The sequence below is a fragment of the Episyrphus balteatus genome, chromosome 1, assembly GCF_945859705.1.
Source record: "Episyrphus balteatus chromosome 1, idEpiBalt1.1, whole genome shotgun sequence".
Taxonomy (NCBI): Eukaryota; Metazoa; Arthropoda; class Insecta; order Diptera; family Syrphidae; genus Episyrphus; species Episyrphus balteatus.
The window spans coordinates 122239092-122255439 of NC_079134.1; the positions used below are offsets into that span (position 1 = coordinate 122239092).

Genomic DNA, 16348 nt, shown 5'->3' on the forward strand with positions numbered 1-16348 from the left:
TTATTATTCAATAAATTTTATATAATTTGCATTAATCTTTATTTTTCCTTCACAAAATACTTGACAAAACAACTGAACACTGTGATAGTGAATTTTACATCTGGATTTATAAAGTTAAACAGACCTCCAGAGAGTCGTTTAAATTTGTTTGGATTTAACGAGTTTCGATTTAAAAAATTGGATTTAAGTAGTGAATATTATGGAATTGAATTTATTTTTGACATTTGACATTAGGTGTGTTTTTTATTACAACTGGTCTTAACTGGACAAAAAAACGCAGTCGGGGCTAAGCAATTTACATGTTAAATACAACAACACTTTAGCCCCGTGGGCTTAGTTGTTTAGCCCGGAGATTTCTCTGGGCTTAACTTTTTGAACAGTTTTAAATCTGTGCTACCAAACTAATTTTTTCAGAAATTGTTTAGAATTTGTTTACAAACGTGAAAACTCACGTTTGGAATGATAAAATGTATTTAACTAGGTTTACTAGCATACATTATTGTATTTTTTTTTTGTAAAACATACATGAAATTAAAGGAAAAACTCAAAAGCGAAAAATATGACAACTCTAAATTGTTGTTGTGTCTTGTGTTTTCGGAACATTCAATATACAGTGCTGCCAAGATTTCAGGTTAAGCCCCGATGCGTTTTTTTTGTCCAGTTAAGCCCGGTGGTAATAAAAAACACACCTATTGTTTACATCCAGATGTATTTTTTAAACTAGTGAATAATATGGCCGTTAGTGTTATTTGTCTGTTGCAATAAAAGCCCTGTTCCATTGGAGGTGGTAGTTTACTACTAGTAGATGTTTTGGTTAATCTAGTACTATCATCTACACATGCTCTTCTTCCCGAGTAGATACGATTTGTATTGAATTCGTTGAAAGTGCGTTCCATTGAAAATCGCTAGTAAACTACTAGTAGTACTTTGCCACCTCCCAAAGGAACAGGGCTAAAGATTAGTGACTCCGTCTCACTTTTTTTTCAAGATTACTCCTTTTTCTACGGCAGACCACTATATAGTGCGCAATCAGCCTAACTTATAAAAACCAAACCACACCACTGAACAAACCTTAATTGCGCAAAAATTTAACAAAAAAAAAAAGCTTTTTTCTATTGTGAATGTGCATCCGCCTCTTCTTCTGCGCTATTTCCAATTAATTCACAATCAATAGAACCAGCGCACGCACAGCCTGTAGAAAAATAAAATTCACACACATTTTTCTATTACCTTGGTGTGCCCGTCGCGAGTCGAAAAAGTTGTGTTTTCTGCTTAATTCTTCTCCAAAAATTCTGCTCAACTATGTCTAAACTTTAAATATTTCCATAAAATCTAGTCGCCAGCTAATCTATAAATCAAACAAAAACAAAAAATGAAGAAAAATTGTCGTATTTTGTGAGAAAATCTTTTTCTTGTCCAAGTGCTTTGGAAAAAAAATTTATAAATCTATTCCTCCATCCTTTTTAGAAGCAAAAGGAATAAAGAAGAACATACACCATAATTTGTGTTGCTAACCTGCTCTAACACATTGTTCGCAGATTGCAATAAAAGTGAGACAAAAGCAGTCAATCTATTTTTTTTTGTATTTATTTTATTGTCAGTTCTCTTGGTCGTCTCTTCTCTGCAAATTTTTCACACCACACTGCGGCGGAGTCTCTAAAAAGGTGTTGGATCTGATTTAGCAAATTTTTCAAGCGAATTATTCCAGAAATCTTCCATAGGGCAGAACTTTTTAAAAAAATAACCCGTCGAGAACTGAAAAAGTAATCACCTGGCGGATATGAATACAAAGGCTGACGTCAACAGACGTGTTTTGGCTATTCAGGCCAAGAAAAAACGTCATAAGCCCAACAAGAAGAAGGGAAAACCTAATGGCATTGTTGGCGGCGACAAATCTAACACACCCGGGGCACCGGGAAATTCTAATAATAGTGGTAATGGCGGCGGCGGCAGCGGCGAAGTCGATGGGTCTGTCCCGAACAGCCCACAATCTCCACCAACTACAGCAGCGGAGGTATTACAGAACAATGCTGGTGGAGGTGAAAAAATAAATAAATCGATGGCTGGCTCGCAGGCTCCATCGAGTGGTGCTGGCTCCTCTGCGGCAAGCACTACAACACTCGAGCAATTGAACTCATCTTTAATGGCGACACTGTCTAATAAGTCGGCGAATCGCTCTTTCGATAAGAAATTCACTGACAACAACAAAGATTTTCAGTATCCCCCGAGGAGCTCATCCAATGAATCGGATGAATCTGAGCTTAATAGCGAGAACGACGAACAAGAGCCTAAGGAGGACTATTGTAAGGGTGGTTACCATCCAGTTAATATTGGTGATTTATTTCAAGGTGAGTAACTCGTTAATTTTTTCTAATTGGAACTTGTGTTCCACAAACAACAATATACAACAACAAAAAAAAATTGCGTCTTTAGTTAATGAAGACTGTTTCAATTTACTTTAAAAACTAAGCATTAAAATAAAACCATGTGTCTTCATTACTATACTCTTTAATTTTTGTACATTAAGGGGAACAAGTCAGTTTGATTATAGATCTGTGCTTGCATTTCATGGAAAATTGAGATGTTTATATTTTATCTTTAAGGTGAATGCCTTTAAATGTTGAAGCAATAAGCTTCATATTGTTATCAATAAAAGTTTGAGGAAACACCCTAGAACAAAACTGTTATCTAAAATCTGCTCTAATACAATGTTAGCCTTATCTATGCTATGTTGGTTAAAAAAAAAAAAATAACCGATGTAATGAAAAATTTCTAATTAAAGAACTTGGAATAAAGATGAATCAAATTTAGATATTGTACATTGCAAACCAGTGTTTCATAAATTAAAGGTTTTAAAGGTAAATAAAAAATGCGTTCAGGTCAATAAAAAAAATAAGTATTGATCAATGAACATAGCCTATTTTCGTTATGTATACTACTTATGTTTTTATTAAATTTATATACTATAACGCAAAATATTTAGTAAATTCTTACAAAATACTGTATATGAATCATTAATTGAAGCGCTTATAAGAAGAATGGTAAGTGAAATTTTCGAAAAATTAATGATGAGTTTCTTACCTCGATAAAAAGTGTATGCATCCACCGAACTTCATTTTAGCTAAACAAAATTTAGATTTTATAGAAGAGTACTGACAGAGCATAACATTCTTAAGAGTTGATTGATTATTTTTGGTTGTTAAAAGGTATAACAACTAAATCTGGGAATGATGTTCCAGACACAAAGTAATGACAAGGACATGATACTCTTATTTTTTAAATGTAAATACAATTCAATTTGTCTTTTACACATAAGAAAATTACGTTAGGTTTTGAAATTTGTTATTAGAAGCTATGTATTGAAAAATCTGCGTTCTCAGATTTTGGTTATACGATATATCTTCAAACTATTATTAGTAGTGGTGTTTTCTTGAGAATAATGCAAACTTATCACACGGAAACGCTCTAAAGCCAATTTGGGCTCTCATCACGTAAGATAAAAGCTTTGCGATTCGTTCATTATTTTTTTGTTTTCGTTTAATATAATAAAACGTTTGGTAATTTTTAAAGCTACATTTTTTTTAATTGAATAACATAATTTGTATTTATACTCCCTTGGGATCCGAACCCAGACCAGTAGAAGTGAGAGGCAATCTCCTTGGCACCTTAATAAAGACTATTAATGATATCGTTTTTAGCTTTCGACCAAACGATAGTCGACATATTTAGAGCCATTGAATCGCATCATTGAAATTTCGGAATTTTTTACAGAATTTTCTCCATCCACAAAAAAAGACCCTTTGATACAAAATTATTTTTTGAAATCTCTTTATTTTTGCTATTTATCGCAAATGTAAAAAACTAACAAATTTAATTATGATAGCACATCAATTTTTTTTTTCACCCTTGCATCCAATACTTTTTTTTATAGACTCTTTTGGTCCTTGGTACTTATTGCGAAAGAAACCTTTTGCCAAGTGTCATAAGATTAACATTTTTTTATTTATTGATTTTGTGTACTAAACTGTACATACTTATAAAAAATAACTCCGTGAACTGCTTCCACCCTCCGTTTCGGAAATATTTAAACAAAAAAAATTTGCTTTACGGTACTGAACTCGATTCCAAAGTTAAAAATTTTCGATCGTTATTAACTTCGAAAATATGTTATTTGAGGTAATTTATTTTAACATAATTTGTAACGGTAGCTATAAGAACAGTCTTTTTTTTTTCAAAGTTGCTTAAATTTTTCCGAGATATCGGAGTTTAAGTCAATAAGTCTTAACTATTCTTATTCTAAACAAAAGAAAACTCTTATTGCAAAGCAAAAAGTTATATTTTTCTGTTCGACAGGGTCCCGAACAACATATTAAGCACACAAATAATGACATAACATAATGGTAATGGGTTATTCTTTTCATTAACTCTTGAGTTATTATTACTTTGCCAACACTATAGAAACCGACCTCTATAATTGTTATATTAAACATAAATAAATATTTTGTACACAAACAAATTGGTTTATGTATTTAAATTATTTTGCTTTTTAAGATGGGTATAAGGACCTTGATGCAAGTTTTTCTTAACCAAACTTGCTCATTTGTATGTGCTCATATACATTAGTTCAGATAATTCGTTAAAATTCTACAGACAATACTAAAAGACAGGGTAGTTTTTTTTTTTTTTGTAGTGAAATTGAAGTATCGGCAATATCCGATTCACAACGGATTACAAAATCAATAGAATCACTGCCATGCTGATGTTTGTCTCTATGTTTGTTGTTTTTTCAATTAAATTTAATTCTGGAAAATGGTCGCATCTTGTGAAAGGGCTTTTCAACAGGTTGAATAAATGCGACTTCTTTAGGTCTAGAAGGATTAGCACTTTACATAGGACAGGAATAGATTTTCTTTTGCAACCACCTGTGTGTCGGGAACACAAATGAATTTATGTTTCGTGGTATTTCTAGTAAAGATTGATATACACAAAACCAACAACCGAACAAAATGTGCTTCGAAGTTTGTTTGTTTGTGTTTTTCTTCGTCTCTGTGTGCTGCGCCCTGTTCCAAAGTCGTTGACCCATTTTCTCTAATCAATGGTGTGGTAGTTTTTTTTTTTGTTTTTGGTTATTTTGGGTTTCGTTGTTCGGTACCTATGGATCTGCAGAGATATGATTCAATGAATCGACAATAATGATCGAATTATATGTTTTTTTGTGAGAAGAAGAGAGAGAAAAAGAGATTTTTGTCTTGTTTTCAATTTGCGCATCCATTAAACTGAAGACAACAAAAGAAAATCACTGAAAGGGAAAACCACCATATTGTCGCAGGTTGACGTTGGTTGTCGTCGACGACCAATGGACTTATTATGATTTGAATAAGAGAGGTAAAATGCAAACAGCTTTCATAATATCAGCTGCTGTTCTGTTTTGTGATTGCTGGTGACATGCATTCCATCTATAAATTAAGTGGACATTCGGAAAGTAAATTAAAATTGTGGTTTTATGATGGACTTCCCTTCTTCTTGTGTCTGCTGTTATTTTCTTTTGTGCTGCAAAATGTAACCAATAGTATTTAATTAAGTGACAAGTGCCCTTGAATCAAGATTAAATACGCAATACAGGCTCGTTTAATTTTTCTTCTCATTCTCATCAAAGTATTTCAAAATTGTGTTTTTTGTTAAAAGAAAATGATTTTATTTACATTTTATCAATTGAAACGATTTTTCTTTTTTGAAAATTTTCACGAGCAATGTGAAGTGGCGTGTGAAGTAAAGTGTAAAGGATATCATATTTATAAATATTCTTATCCTTATTTACAAATATTTGGTTTCCTATAGGTATGAGAATGCCAAATATAAACACACAGAATAAAAGACAAAAATAACTACGTATCTGTGATAAAAAATAAACATGACTAAAATTCTATAATTGAAAAGAAATTGCTTTATTTCTTAACAAAACATTTCAAACAAAATTAAAGGACTAAAAGAATTAATATTGAACTCAAAACATTGAAAATATGTATGTAGACAATAATTAAAATTTGTTTATCTGAGCATGAATTGTCCACTAATTCAAAGATTTATTTCAACTTATTCTTTATTAAGGACTCTTTTTGAGTCTTTTGTAGGGGATGAAGAATGTATAAGCTTGGAATGCTTCTAGCATTGTTGACACTTAAGAAAAAAATATTTAAAAAATCTATCGCAAGGATTTACAAAGTAAGCGAAACAAAAAAGATTGTTTTTGCACTGCTTCCGATAGTTATTTTAAATACTTGTTTTCTTGTTCATTTATCGTCAGGCATTTATTCATTCTTTTGGCTAGTCGAGCCCATGCACACATAAGTCTAGTCAACCATTCCTATTTGCGTGTTACGATTTTGGAAGAATGGAGGAGACCCACAATGTTGAGTTCGAACGGCTAGGATGATATGCATTTTTTCATGATAATGATACTCATGGAGGCTTTGTCAATTAATCGAGGTAAGGTAATGGAAGTAGAATTTTAAGCCGGAACTTCTGGTGTGACAGAACACTAACCATTATAGCACGGAATACCTGTGCTTTATTTTTTTTATGAATGAAAATTCATGTATTAAATTCTCGCTATATTCAGCGACAAAAAATCAATCTCGCGATAGCAATCAACTTGTGAGAAATTTGCTACTCTTAACATTCACTTGGCTGGTTCTGAAAAAAAACACTAGTTTGTAAAATTTTACAATAATACTTTAGAATCGTAAACTTATATTTTGAGAATTGAATTCACAACAATTATAGTGTAATCCAAATTCGATATTGTGAGTTTGAGGAAAAATATCAAATTTCTACAAAATTATGGGAGAAATTTAACTTAAACCACCACTTTGCCATACCAACGATGTAGGTTTGTTTTGTGAAGTAAATTGAAGTATGCCATACGGTTACTTCACAACTGGTTGTTTTGGTAGCTGCCATATAAAAATTTAGGAGATTCAGACACAAAAGGTATTGAATAATTTTATTTTAAGAGATTGATGTAGCACTCCGAGATAAGGGTTGATTTTCTAATAGTTCAAATATGTTTTCATTTTGATTTCGATTTCAAAAATGGGCTCTTAGCCCTACACGTTGCGCAGAGAACTGCGCGAATAAATATTCTTCTGTATTGCACAATAAAGCCACAAACGTTACACGGAACTGTTTTTTGAAATTTCTTTTTTAAGCGACGTACACCGCTTTATGATCTATTAGACTGAAAGCTGCCAGCAGATTTTTTGAGGGAGGGTAACTGATTCATATAAATAATACATTAAGGCTTGTCTGTTGGTTGTTTGGGGGATGATAAAACGTCTGTGATGGATATTTTTGTGGAGGAGACAAAGGCAACAGGATGCGATTAATTTGAATTGGTTTTTGTCTTCGCGATAAACAACACGTTTTTTGGGTCGTTTGTTATCTCCCACGCTGAAAGGGTTTAATACTTTTTTCAATCTATAAGCAAAAGAAAAAGCATGAGTACATAAGTTCTAGGTGATGACTAACACCGTGGTAACTCTCAAGTGCGTTCTTTTATTCGCTGATTTTAACTATTTCATCGTTCCTCAATGATAAAAAAAAGTTACAAAATGTAACATTGCTTCGTCACAGCATCGTTTTTAAATGCAATGTTAAAGTGTCAAATAGTTATATTTTGTTACTTCTTCCAACTCAGCTTTTGGGCTTGAGTTTCGATGTTAATCTGTCAAAAACAACTAAACGGTGAAGAGATGGGAAGATGTAAGAACTGAGAAGGGAATTTTGTATTAAAAGTTAACTTTATTTTATTAAACAAAGGCCACTGGTATTTTTGCCAAATTACTTGAAACAATTTGTATGCTTAATACGGCAGTGCTGTATGAGCTTTTATATGCGATTGGCTTATGCAACACGTGTTATCTTCGCCGTACTGGCAGTTTTTGCTGGACAGAATATAGTTGTTTTTTTTTTTTTTTGTGTGCAAAAGCAAATTTAATTTGATTTACTTTTAATTTTTGTTAATTAATTTTTTTTGTTTATTAATCAAAATAATTCAATTGAATATATTTATTCCAGGTCGCTATCATGTTGTACGTAAACTCGGATGGGGCCATTTTTCAACCGTCTGGCTATGCTGGGATCTGCAAGAAAAGCGTTACGTTGCTATTAAAATTGTTAAATCAGCTCGACACTTTGCCGAAACAGCCAAAGATGAAATTAAAATACTGAAATCGGTGCGTGATAGTGATCCTTCCAATCCACGTCGCGACAAGACGGTACAACTTTTGGATGATTTCAAAATAACTGGAGTGAATGGCACTCATTTTTGCATGGTATTCGAAGTACTGGGAGATAATCTTTTGAAATTAATTCGCAAATCAAATTATCGTGGGATACCAATTGAAAATGTCAAATCAATCACTAGGCAGGTGCTCGAAGGTTTAGACTACTTGCATTCTTGCTGTAAGATAATACACACTGATATAAAACCAGAGAATGTGCTACTTTGTGTTGACGAACAATACATAAGATCCCTAGCCAACGAAGCTACCGAACTTTATGTTATGAATTTTAAAATGTTTCCTTCGTTTGTTAGCCGAGCACCCAAGGAATACCGTGAACCACCCATTACTGGCAAAATGAGTAAGAACAAGAAGAAAAAATTGAAGAAGAAGGCAAAGAAGAGGTTAGAGCTATTTAAAAAGCAGTGGGATTATTTGGAACAAAGCGGAGGAGGTGATGCTGCCAAGCCGGACGAGAAGCCTCTTAATAATGGTGATGTTAAAGGCAATGCGCTTGTTAGTCCCGATGATGCGGATCAGTCACAAAATCAGAGCGATGGTGTTGTTAATCATAACAGCACATTGAATGGAGATGCATCTGATGATGAGAAGGATAACGAAGATGATGCCGACGATGAAGAACATTTGAATTATGAGTCGAGTCCCTCTTCACCTGCTATTAAAAAGGAAGAAGGCACCAAAAACAAGAATTGTAAAAGTAAGTTGTTTTGGAATTTATATTACTTCTTTATAAACTTATAAAATAATTGTAACAATATTAATAATACTTCTTGTATAATAACGCATTCGATCATGAATTTGGTTAATCTGTACATTCAGGAAATTCAAATTGAGTGGACCGATTTGTGTAAAATCCTTAACAAAGGATAGCGTTTGGGTTTCATTTATTCAAGGTCATGGAATAAATGTGTCAGTTTAAGGTGATTCCGAGGATCAAAATCTTCTTAATGACCAACAGCTTATGGGGAATTTTTCATAAGTATCATAAATAATCTGATGGTTGATCTCACGTGGCACAAATTTGTACATAGTTTTGGAGAAAATGATATAACTTGACTTTTTCAAAAATGCGTTCATTCGGTTTATATAAATCTCTTCGTCATTGGATAAGAAATGATAGTTGAATATAGATCGAATAAAATAAATGGTACGTCCAAGCCCTTCATTTTTGCTCCATTAAAAAAAAAAAAAAAAAAATAGTCTTATGAAAAACACACTTTAAAGACTTATGTACTGTTCGTGCGCACTATAACCAGTTGAAATAATTTAAATCTGTAAACGCCGAAAGACTAGGATTTTAAAAACAAATGAAATAAAGTACCCGTTCTAACGCAATTATTTTTTTCGGCAATAATGCCTCCGTTAGATTTTTACTTCTTCATTCAACTGCTGAAACAAGCTTACAGAGTGATGTACAGCAATTTTTAAAATGTCTTGCATGTCGTAAAGGTCTCCCACATTCCTTTATCCAGTAGCATTTGAGGGCTTTTGCAATTATTTTCGGAATACTGAATTTAATTGATGGACCACTGTGATGTTGATTTTGACATATCGCATTGCCATAATGCCAATATTTAATGGTTGGAAAACATGAAGTAAGGTTCAAGTTTCATCAGCTGATTTTTGTTTTGACAATGATTTTTACAACTCTTCGCTCTGACAAAATACCTAGGGTTGCTCATAGTGTGTTCAGTTTGGGCTCCGAGCAAACATCGAGCACATAACAAATAACTCCGATAGAAAAAAGAGCTACTTAAACTTCGAGGTGAGTTCGGAGTGACCCAAAATGCCCCAAAGCTCAGAACAAACAAACCTGAAGACTCCCAGAGTAGAATCCAATTCTATTTTGATATATGATGCACTAAAGCCTCTTAATGAAAATATTTAATGACTTAACGATGAACAATTCTTTCTATATTTTCATATCAACCGATATTGTTCTATTCAAATAGCTGCCAAACGACCAATACAGTGTGTAATGTCATAAAACTTTAAAAATTACTTCTTTTCGAGAACGAATTCCTTCTACGTACTATGTATTTGTCAAGTCGGGTACTTCTAGATCTACTCTAGTACATTTCGTGATTGTATAATAATATGGCTCTAGTTTTTTTTTAATACAAATAATACAGTCAAATAAGGAGAAAAAAGGGGTAAATCTCGGAATGAATGTTAGTAGAAATTTTTTTTGCTCAATATCTTCCTATTGCCATTCTATAACATATCTCAAAAGTCTAGAAAAATCTCATGTCCGCTTGTCGCGATTTCAAGGTCAAATCGCGAAATGGAGATTTTCAAAATTAGCAAAAATAGGCTATGGTATTATATACACATATGATACATGTTTTCGAGGTATTTTTTAATTCTGATGCCAAAAAATCTAAAATCAAGACAATCTGACGTCTCTGAAAAAAGTTATACCAGTTTTTCATTTGTCAACCCATATTATTATAACAGTTGCTAACTTACTACCCTTAAAACCCTTAAAAGTTATGGTAGAGGAACCAAATTTTGCATGAAAATTTTAGAATCCATCATTATTAAAAATCAAAACAATCCATTACAAAAAATATATATACCTACGAAATAATGGTATTTTTTGATGGAGGGGCAAATTTTAGGATATGCACTAAAGAAGATTCTTGTTCATCTTAGGAATAAGTGCTAATAGGCTAATTTTTTCATTTTAATCTTTGTTTGGATGTTCTTTAACTACCCTCAAAAATCTAAAAAAATCTCATGTCCGCAAGTCCTAATTTTCTTGGTTTGAAGATAAGGTGCAGATTTGAAAAAATTGAAAAACTACTTCAGATATTTGATCTTTGTTTGGATGTTCTTTAACTACCCTCAAAAATCTAAAAAAATCTCATGTCCGCAAGTCCTAATTTTCTTGGTTTGAAGATAAGGTGCAGATTTGAAAAAATTGAAAAACTACTTCAGATATTTGTGTCAGATCAACATGAATAAGGTACATTACTTTTCAGGGATGGTCATATTGATTTGTTTGTGGGTTTTGTTGGAATCAGCGTTAAAAAATACCTTGAAATGATATGGGTTATGTTGGTATACATATAAGAATCTAAAGTTTTCTTATTATTTTTTTTAAATCTGCACCTAACTTAGTTTAACCTGGAAAATTAGAACTTGCGGACATGAGATTTTTTTATATTTTTGACATAAATTATAGAATATCCAAACAAACATAGAAACCAAAAAATTAGCCTATTAGCACTAATTCCAAGATTGTACCTGGATGTTTTTTATTGCACATCCCAAAATTTCCCCTTTTCTCAAAAAATACCATTTTGTCATAGATATGAATGTTTTTTGCATTGCATTGTTTTGATTCTGAATGATTATGTATCTTAAAACCTTCATGCAAAATTTGGTTCCGCTACCATAACTTTTAAGGGTTTTTCGGTAGTAAGTTAGCAACTGTTATAATAATATGAGTTGACAGATGAAAAACAGATATAACTTTTTTCAGAGACGTCAGATTTCCTTGATTTTAGATTTTTTGGAATCAGCATTAAAAAATACCATGAAATCATGTATCATATGTGTATATAATACCATAGCCTACTTTTGCTAATTTTGAAAATCTCCATTTCGCGATTTGACCTTGAAATCGCGACAAGCGGACATGAGATTTTTCTAGACTTTTGAGATATGTTATAGAATGGCAAAAGGAAGATATTGAGCAAAAAAAATTTCTACTAACATTCATTCCGAGGTTAAACCCTTATTTGACTGGATTAAAAATATATTTAATTATTTCATATTTTATCTTGTTCCCTGTTTTAAATCATAATTTTTTTTATTTATTTTTTTTATTTTCATAGATAATTCCATCCAGCAAAATAAAAATCTAGACAATAAGGAGGATGATCCCAAATCGCCAGAAGATGATAAATCCGAAACGACAGAAGAAATTTCCGTAAAACGGTCCTCATCTGTCGATAAAAAGAAACACAGTACATCACCATCGCTTAACTTACCGAACAACAATCAGTTAATCTCAGGTCCTTCGGAAGCATACAACACCACGAATGGGCCACATCTTCCACCACCTATCGCTAATACTCAACCATCCCAGCCTAAGAAGGATCCGGCACTTGAGCCATGTGACTTCGATGTTAAAATTGCCGATTTGGGCAACGCTTGCTGGGTACATCACCGTTTCACAGAGGACATCCAAACACGTCAGTATCGTTCACTAGAAGTTATTCTGGGTGCTGGTTACGATACATCGGCTGATATATGGAGCACTGCCTGCATGGCATTCGAGCTGGCCACCGGAGATTATCTCTTTGAGCCGCACTCGGGGGAGAATTATTCTCGCGACGAGGATCATATTGCTCATATAATTGAGCTATTGGGTGCAATACCCGTACACATTATAGCACGTGGTGCCTATCATCAGTGTACATTCAATCGCCAAGGTGAACTCCGCAACATAACCGGTCTCAAGCCATGGGGTTTAGTTGATGTTCTAAATGAGAAATACGAATGGTCCCGCGAAGATGCTGAATCGTTTGCCGACTTTTTACGGCCCATGCTTGAGTTTGATCCCAAGAAACGAGCAACAGCTGCCGACTGTTTGAAGCACCCATGGCTGAGATAAAATACACTTTTCAACAATACTATTTATATACTTAATAAAATTAAGAGAATTTTCAAAAAATAGTGATTTTATGCCTAACATTTGTGGCCGTTTGTCTCTTTTGTCTAGACAGAAGGCCAGCTTATGCACATACACAACACACATTTTTTTTCAACTTTTTGAAAAACAAAAACAAAAAAAAACAAGCTACGGCTGCCCCCATTGAAGTGTCACCACATTTATATAAAAATTAAAATTTTCGAATTAATTTTATTTTGTTTATAGAAAATTTATTAAATTTCTAATCTTTTCCATAAATAATTTTTTGCTGTTAACTTAAGGTTTTAAACAAAAAAAATGTTTTATTTTGTTTTGATATAAATAATTTGCAATATACCAACGCCAATCACTAAGAGATTCTTTTAATTTAATTGTTATTTTATTTTTTTTAATTTTTCCCCCTATATATCCTTCTTTACCCTAATTCTCTTCACCTGATTAAGATGGTGTCCTGTGCTCCCATTGTTCCTTCCTTTTATTTATTTATCACCATGAAAAAAAAGTTAAATAAAAAAAAACACGTTACTCATAAGAGAGAAAAATATATACATACATAAAAGAAATAACTAATTAGATTAGAATAAATAACTATCTATAGTGTATCTGAATATAAAAGAAAACAAAAAAAAATACATACGATTGATAAATTAGCTGCCTGTTACGGCATACAAAACAGAGGAGCTAATAAAATCTCTCCATATTAGATATCTCAAAACATAACATAAAAGCTCTTTTAATGTAAAAAAAGATACAAGTAAGAAAAAAAATAAACAAAAAATATTATAAAAATAATCTAATGCAAAACAAAAAAATACAGTAATAATAACAGTAACTCAACTCAACCCCGAAATACATAAATATAAAACAGAAAAAAAAAATCAAAATTCAGAACATAGAGGAAAACACCAACCTAATTAGTAGTTAAAAAAATTCAAAAATAGTAAAAATAAACTGTATCAACATTTAACATGATAATAATCTGAATAATAAAATTAGTGTTATCAGTTATTTATTAGTTACGCAATGAAATCTGTAAATGTTTGAAAAACAAATCAGTAAGAAAAAAAAAAAACATAATTAATAATAATAATAATAATACTGGAGAAATATTAAAAAAAAGGTTGATTTTAGCACAGAATCTTTTATTCATTTTTGTTTAAAAAAATCTAAATCTTGCAATTATTAAAAATCCAGCTGAAATTAAAAAAAAAATAAATTATTATTTTGTTGTATAATAATGTAATTTTTTGTGTTATTCTGCATAAATGCATCACGTTCTTTTCTTAAAATGAGCAAGTCGCTTATTTTATTTTTATACACACTTATTAATTTGCATAAATCAATAATTATGATTTGAAAAGTCCACGATTACACTATAGCTTAGGTACATTTTTTTTATTTTCTCAAAAAAAAAACTTAAAGGAGTGCAAATAAGCTTCCACTCCTAATACTGTGATACTGTGACGACTATCGTAATAGGATTTTAACGAGCACGAAGTAGTTTCAACGATAACACTGTGCAAGTCGAAATCTTTGACAAGTGCGCTGTTGACTGTTTCCCCCTTTTTCGGACCTGAGAAATCGATTGGCATCGTTAGTTTTTTGATTTATCGGTACGACTTCGAACAAAATTTTTTTCAGTAATTTTAAGCATTTTGCCCGGTTTAAAGTCATTTTTCTTGTTTATATTGCTATTTTTTCTGCTCAAACGTTATTTACTACCAGTAAATAGTAGTCAACAGCGCACTTTTCTCAAAAAATTTTTTGAAAAAGCTTGCACAGTTTAATCGTTTTACAAAATAGGACCTGGATGGAGGTTTCCATACGGTCAAGCTACCGACCACATTGCTCTCGGGAGTCAACACTGCACAGTATATTGGCCCTAAACATGGCTATTTTCGCAAAATCTGCAGAAATTAGGGTTTTTTTTTATTTTGTAATAGTTTTTCCACTTGATTCTCGAAAAACCCTTGAATAACGAAATAATTCACCATTTATTTAAATAATTTTTGTATTATACAGAACGATAATGTAAAATCCAAAAATTGAATATACAAACAAGGGTAACAGAACAACTTTTCAACAGAATTTAAAATAGGGAAACGTTAAATGGACATTTTATGAGTCCAATCTTGTTCACGCTCAGTTAAAAGTTAAAAATAGGACTGAGCTGATTGTAACAATTTTGAAAAAAAAAAATTACGGAATATAACTTCAAGAAATTTAGAAAGGAAGTATTTGGATAGAGAAGGAAGGAATGTTATGTTCCAAGGCGCGGATGTGATAATAGTCAATCTGCAGTCAATTCTTCCAAAAATGATTTTTTTGATGTTTGTCTGTGGCCTGATCTCTGTTTTCGTTTTCAGCGATGTTGAGTTTCGGGTGCAAGATCCCCCCCCCCCCCATCCCCCAATCACTGTGCAAACAGGCCGCGTCCCTGGAACTTAACATTCCTTCCTTCCCTATCCAAACACTTCCATTTCCAATTTCCAACCTAATTCTATTTCCTTCCTTTCCACCTCACCGACACCTCTTCCGATCCTCTTGTCTCGCAAGTCGCAACAAGTTTTCTCACAACAAATTGATCATCTTATGCTTTGAACAAGTCAGCAGTTCATCTCAAAGGGCCCTACTCTGTATTTCGTTCCGAAAGTCAATTCTATTCGAAATTGCTTTCCGTTCCGCTTTTGAATTGGTACTCTGTAAAACCTTCGAAATGGAAAAAAATAGTACTTAATACTATTTCCATTTACGGATTAGTTTTTTTTTTAATTCCGAATTATTTGTTATTTAATATGTCAAATCAAGTGATCAAAACAAACAAAAAACGAGTAACTTTAATATAAAACGGATAAAATAGATTTGGTTGAAAATAATAAATAACGGATTAAACGGAATATTTTGTCATACCACGTCGACCTGCGTTTTTTCGCATTGACTTGTGATACAAATCTCTTCCATGAATTGCTGGATTTTCCTGGCGTCATGGACTCTCAAATTTCTCTGTATCAATTCGGTATACCAATACAAACACGGGAACTCTATCAACATACATACCTAATATAAATTTTTTTGTAAATTTTAGCTTCAAGATTCTCTATAAATAAATTTTATTTGCTTAATTGTTACTCTCACTAAGATTTACTTTAAAAAAAGTAACATTTTGAGATATTTCTTTTGCATTCCGCTATGTAACACATTTGTTGTAGAAACAAATTTTTCGTATTCGAATGTATTTGCAATTCGAAAACGAGTTACGGGGTACGAAAATTCCACTTTCGAAATTCTCATTTCAAAAGTAGTAGATTTCAATCCGCCTGTTTTTGTTGGAGTTGGTTGATGCATTTTTGTTAGTTTTATTGTTGATGTTAATGAAATAAAG

The 16348-nt window shown here is 32.3% G+C and overlaps 1 protein-coding gene across 1 annotated transcript; it reads left to right on the plus strand.

Annotated features, from left to right (window-relative positions):
- Positions 1-1162: 1162 nt before the first annotated feature.
- LOC129914641 (SRSF protein kinase 3) lies at positions 1163-13319 on the plus strand. Its single transcript, XM_055993983.1, has 3 exons — positions 1163-2348; positions 8077-9000; positions 12146-13319. Exons 1-3 carry the CDS (start codon positions 1781-1783, stop codon positions 12925-12927), a joined length of 2274 nt encoding a protein of 757 aa, XP_055849958.1. The 5' UTR covers positions 1163-1780; the 3' UTR covers positions 12928-13319.
- Positions 13320-16348: the final 3029 nt, after the last annotated feature.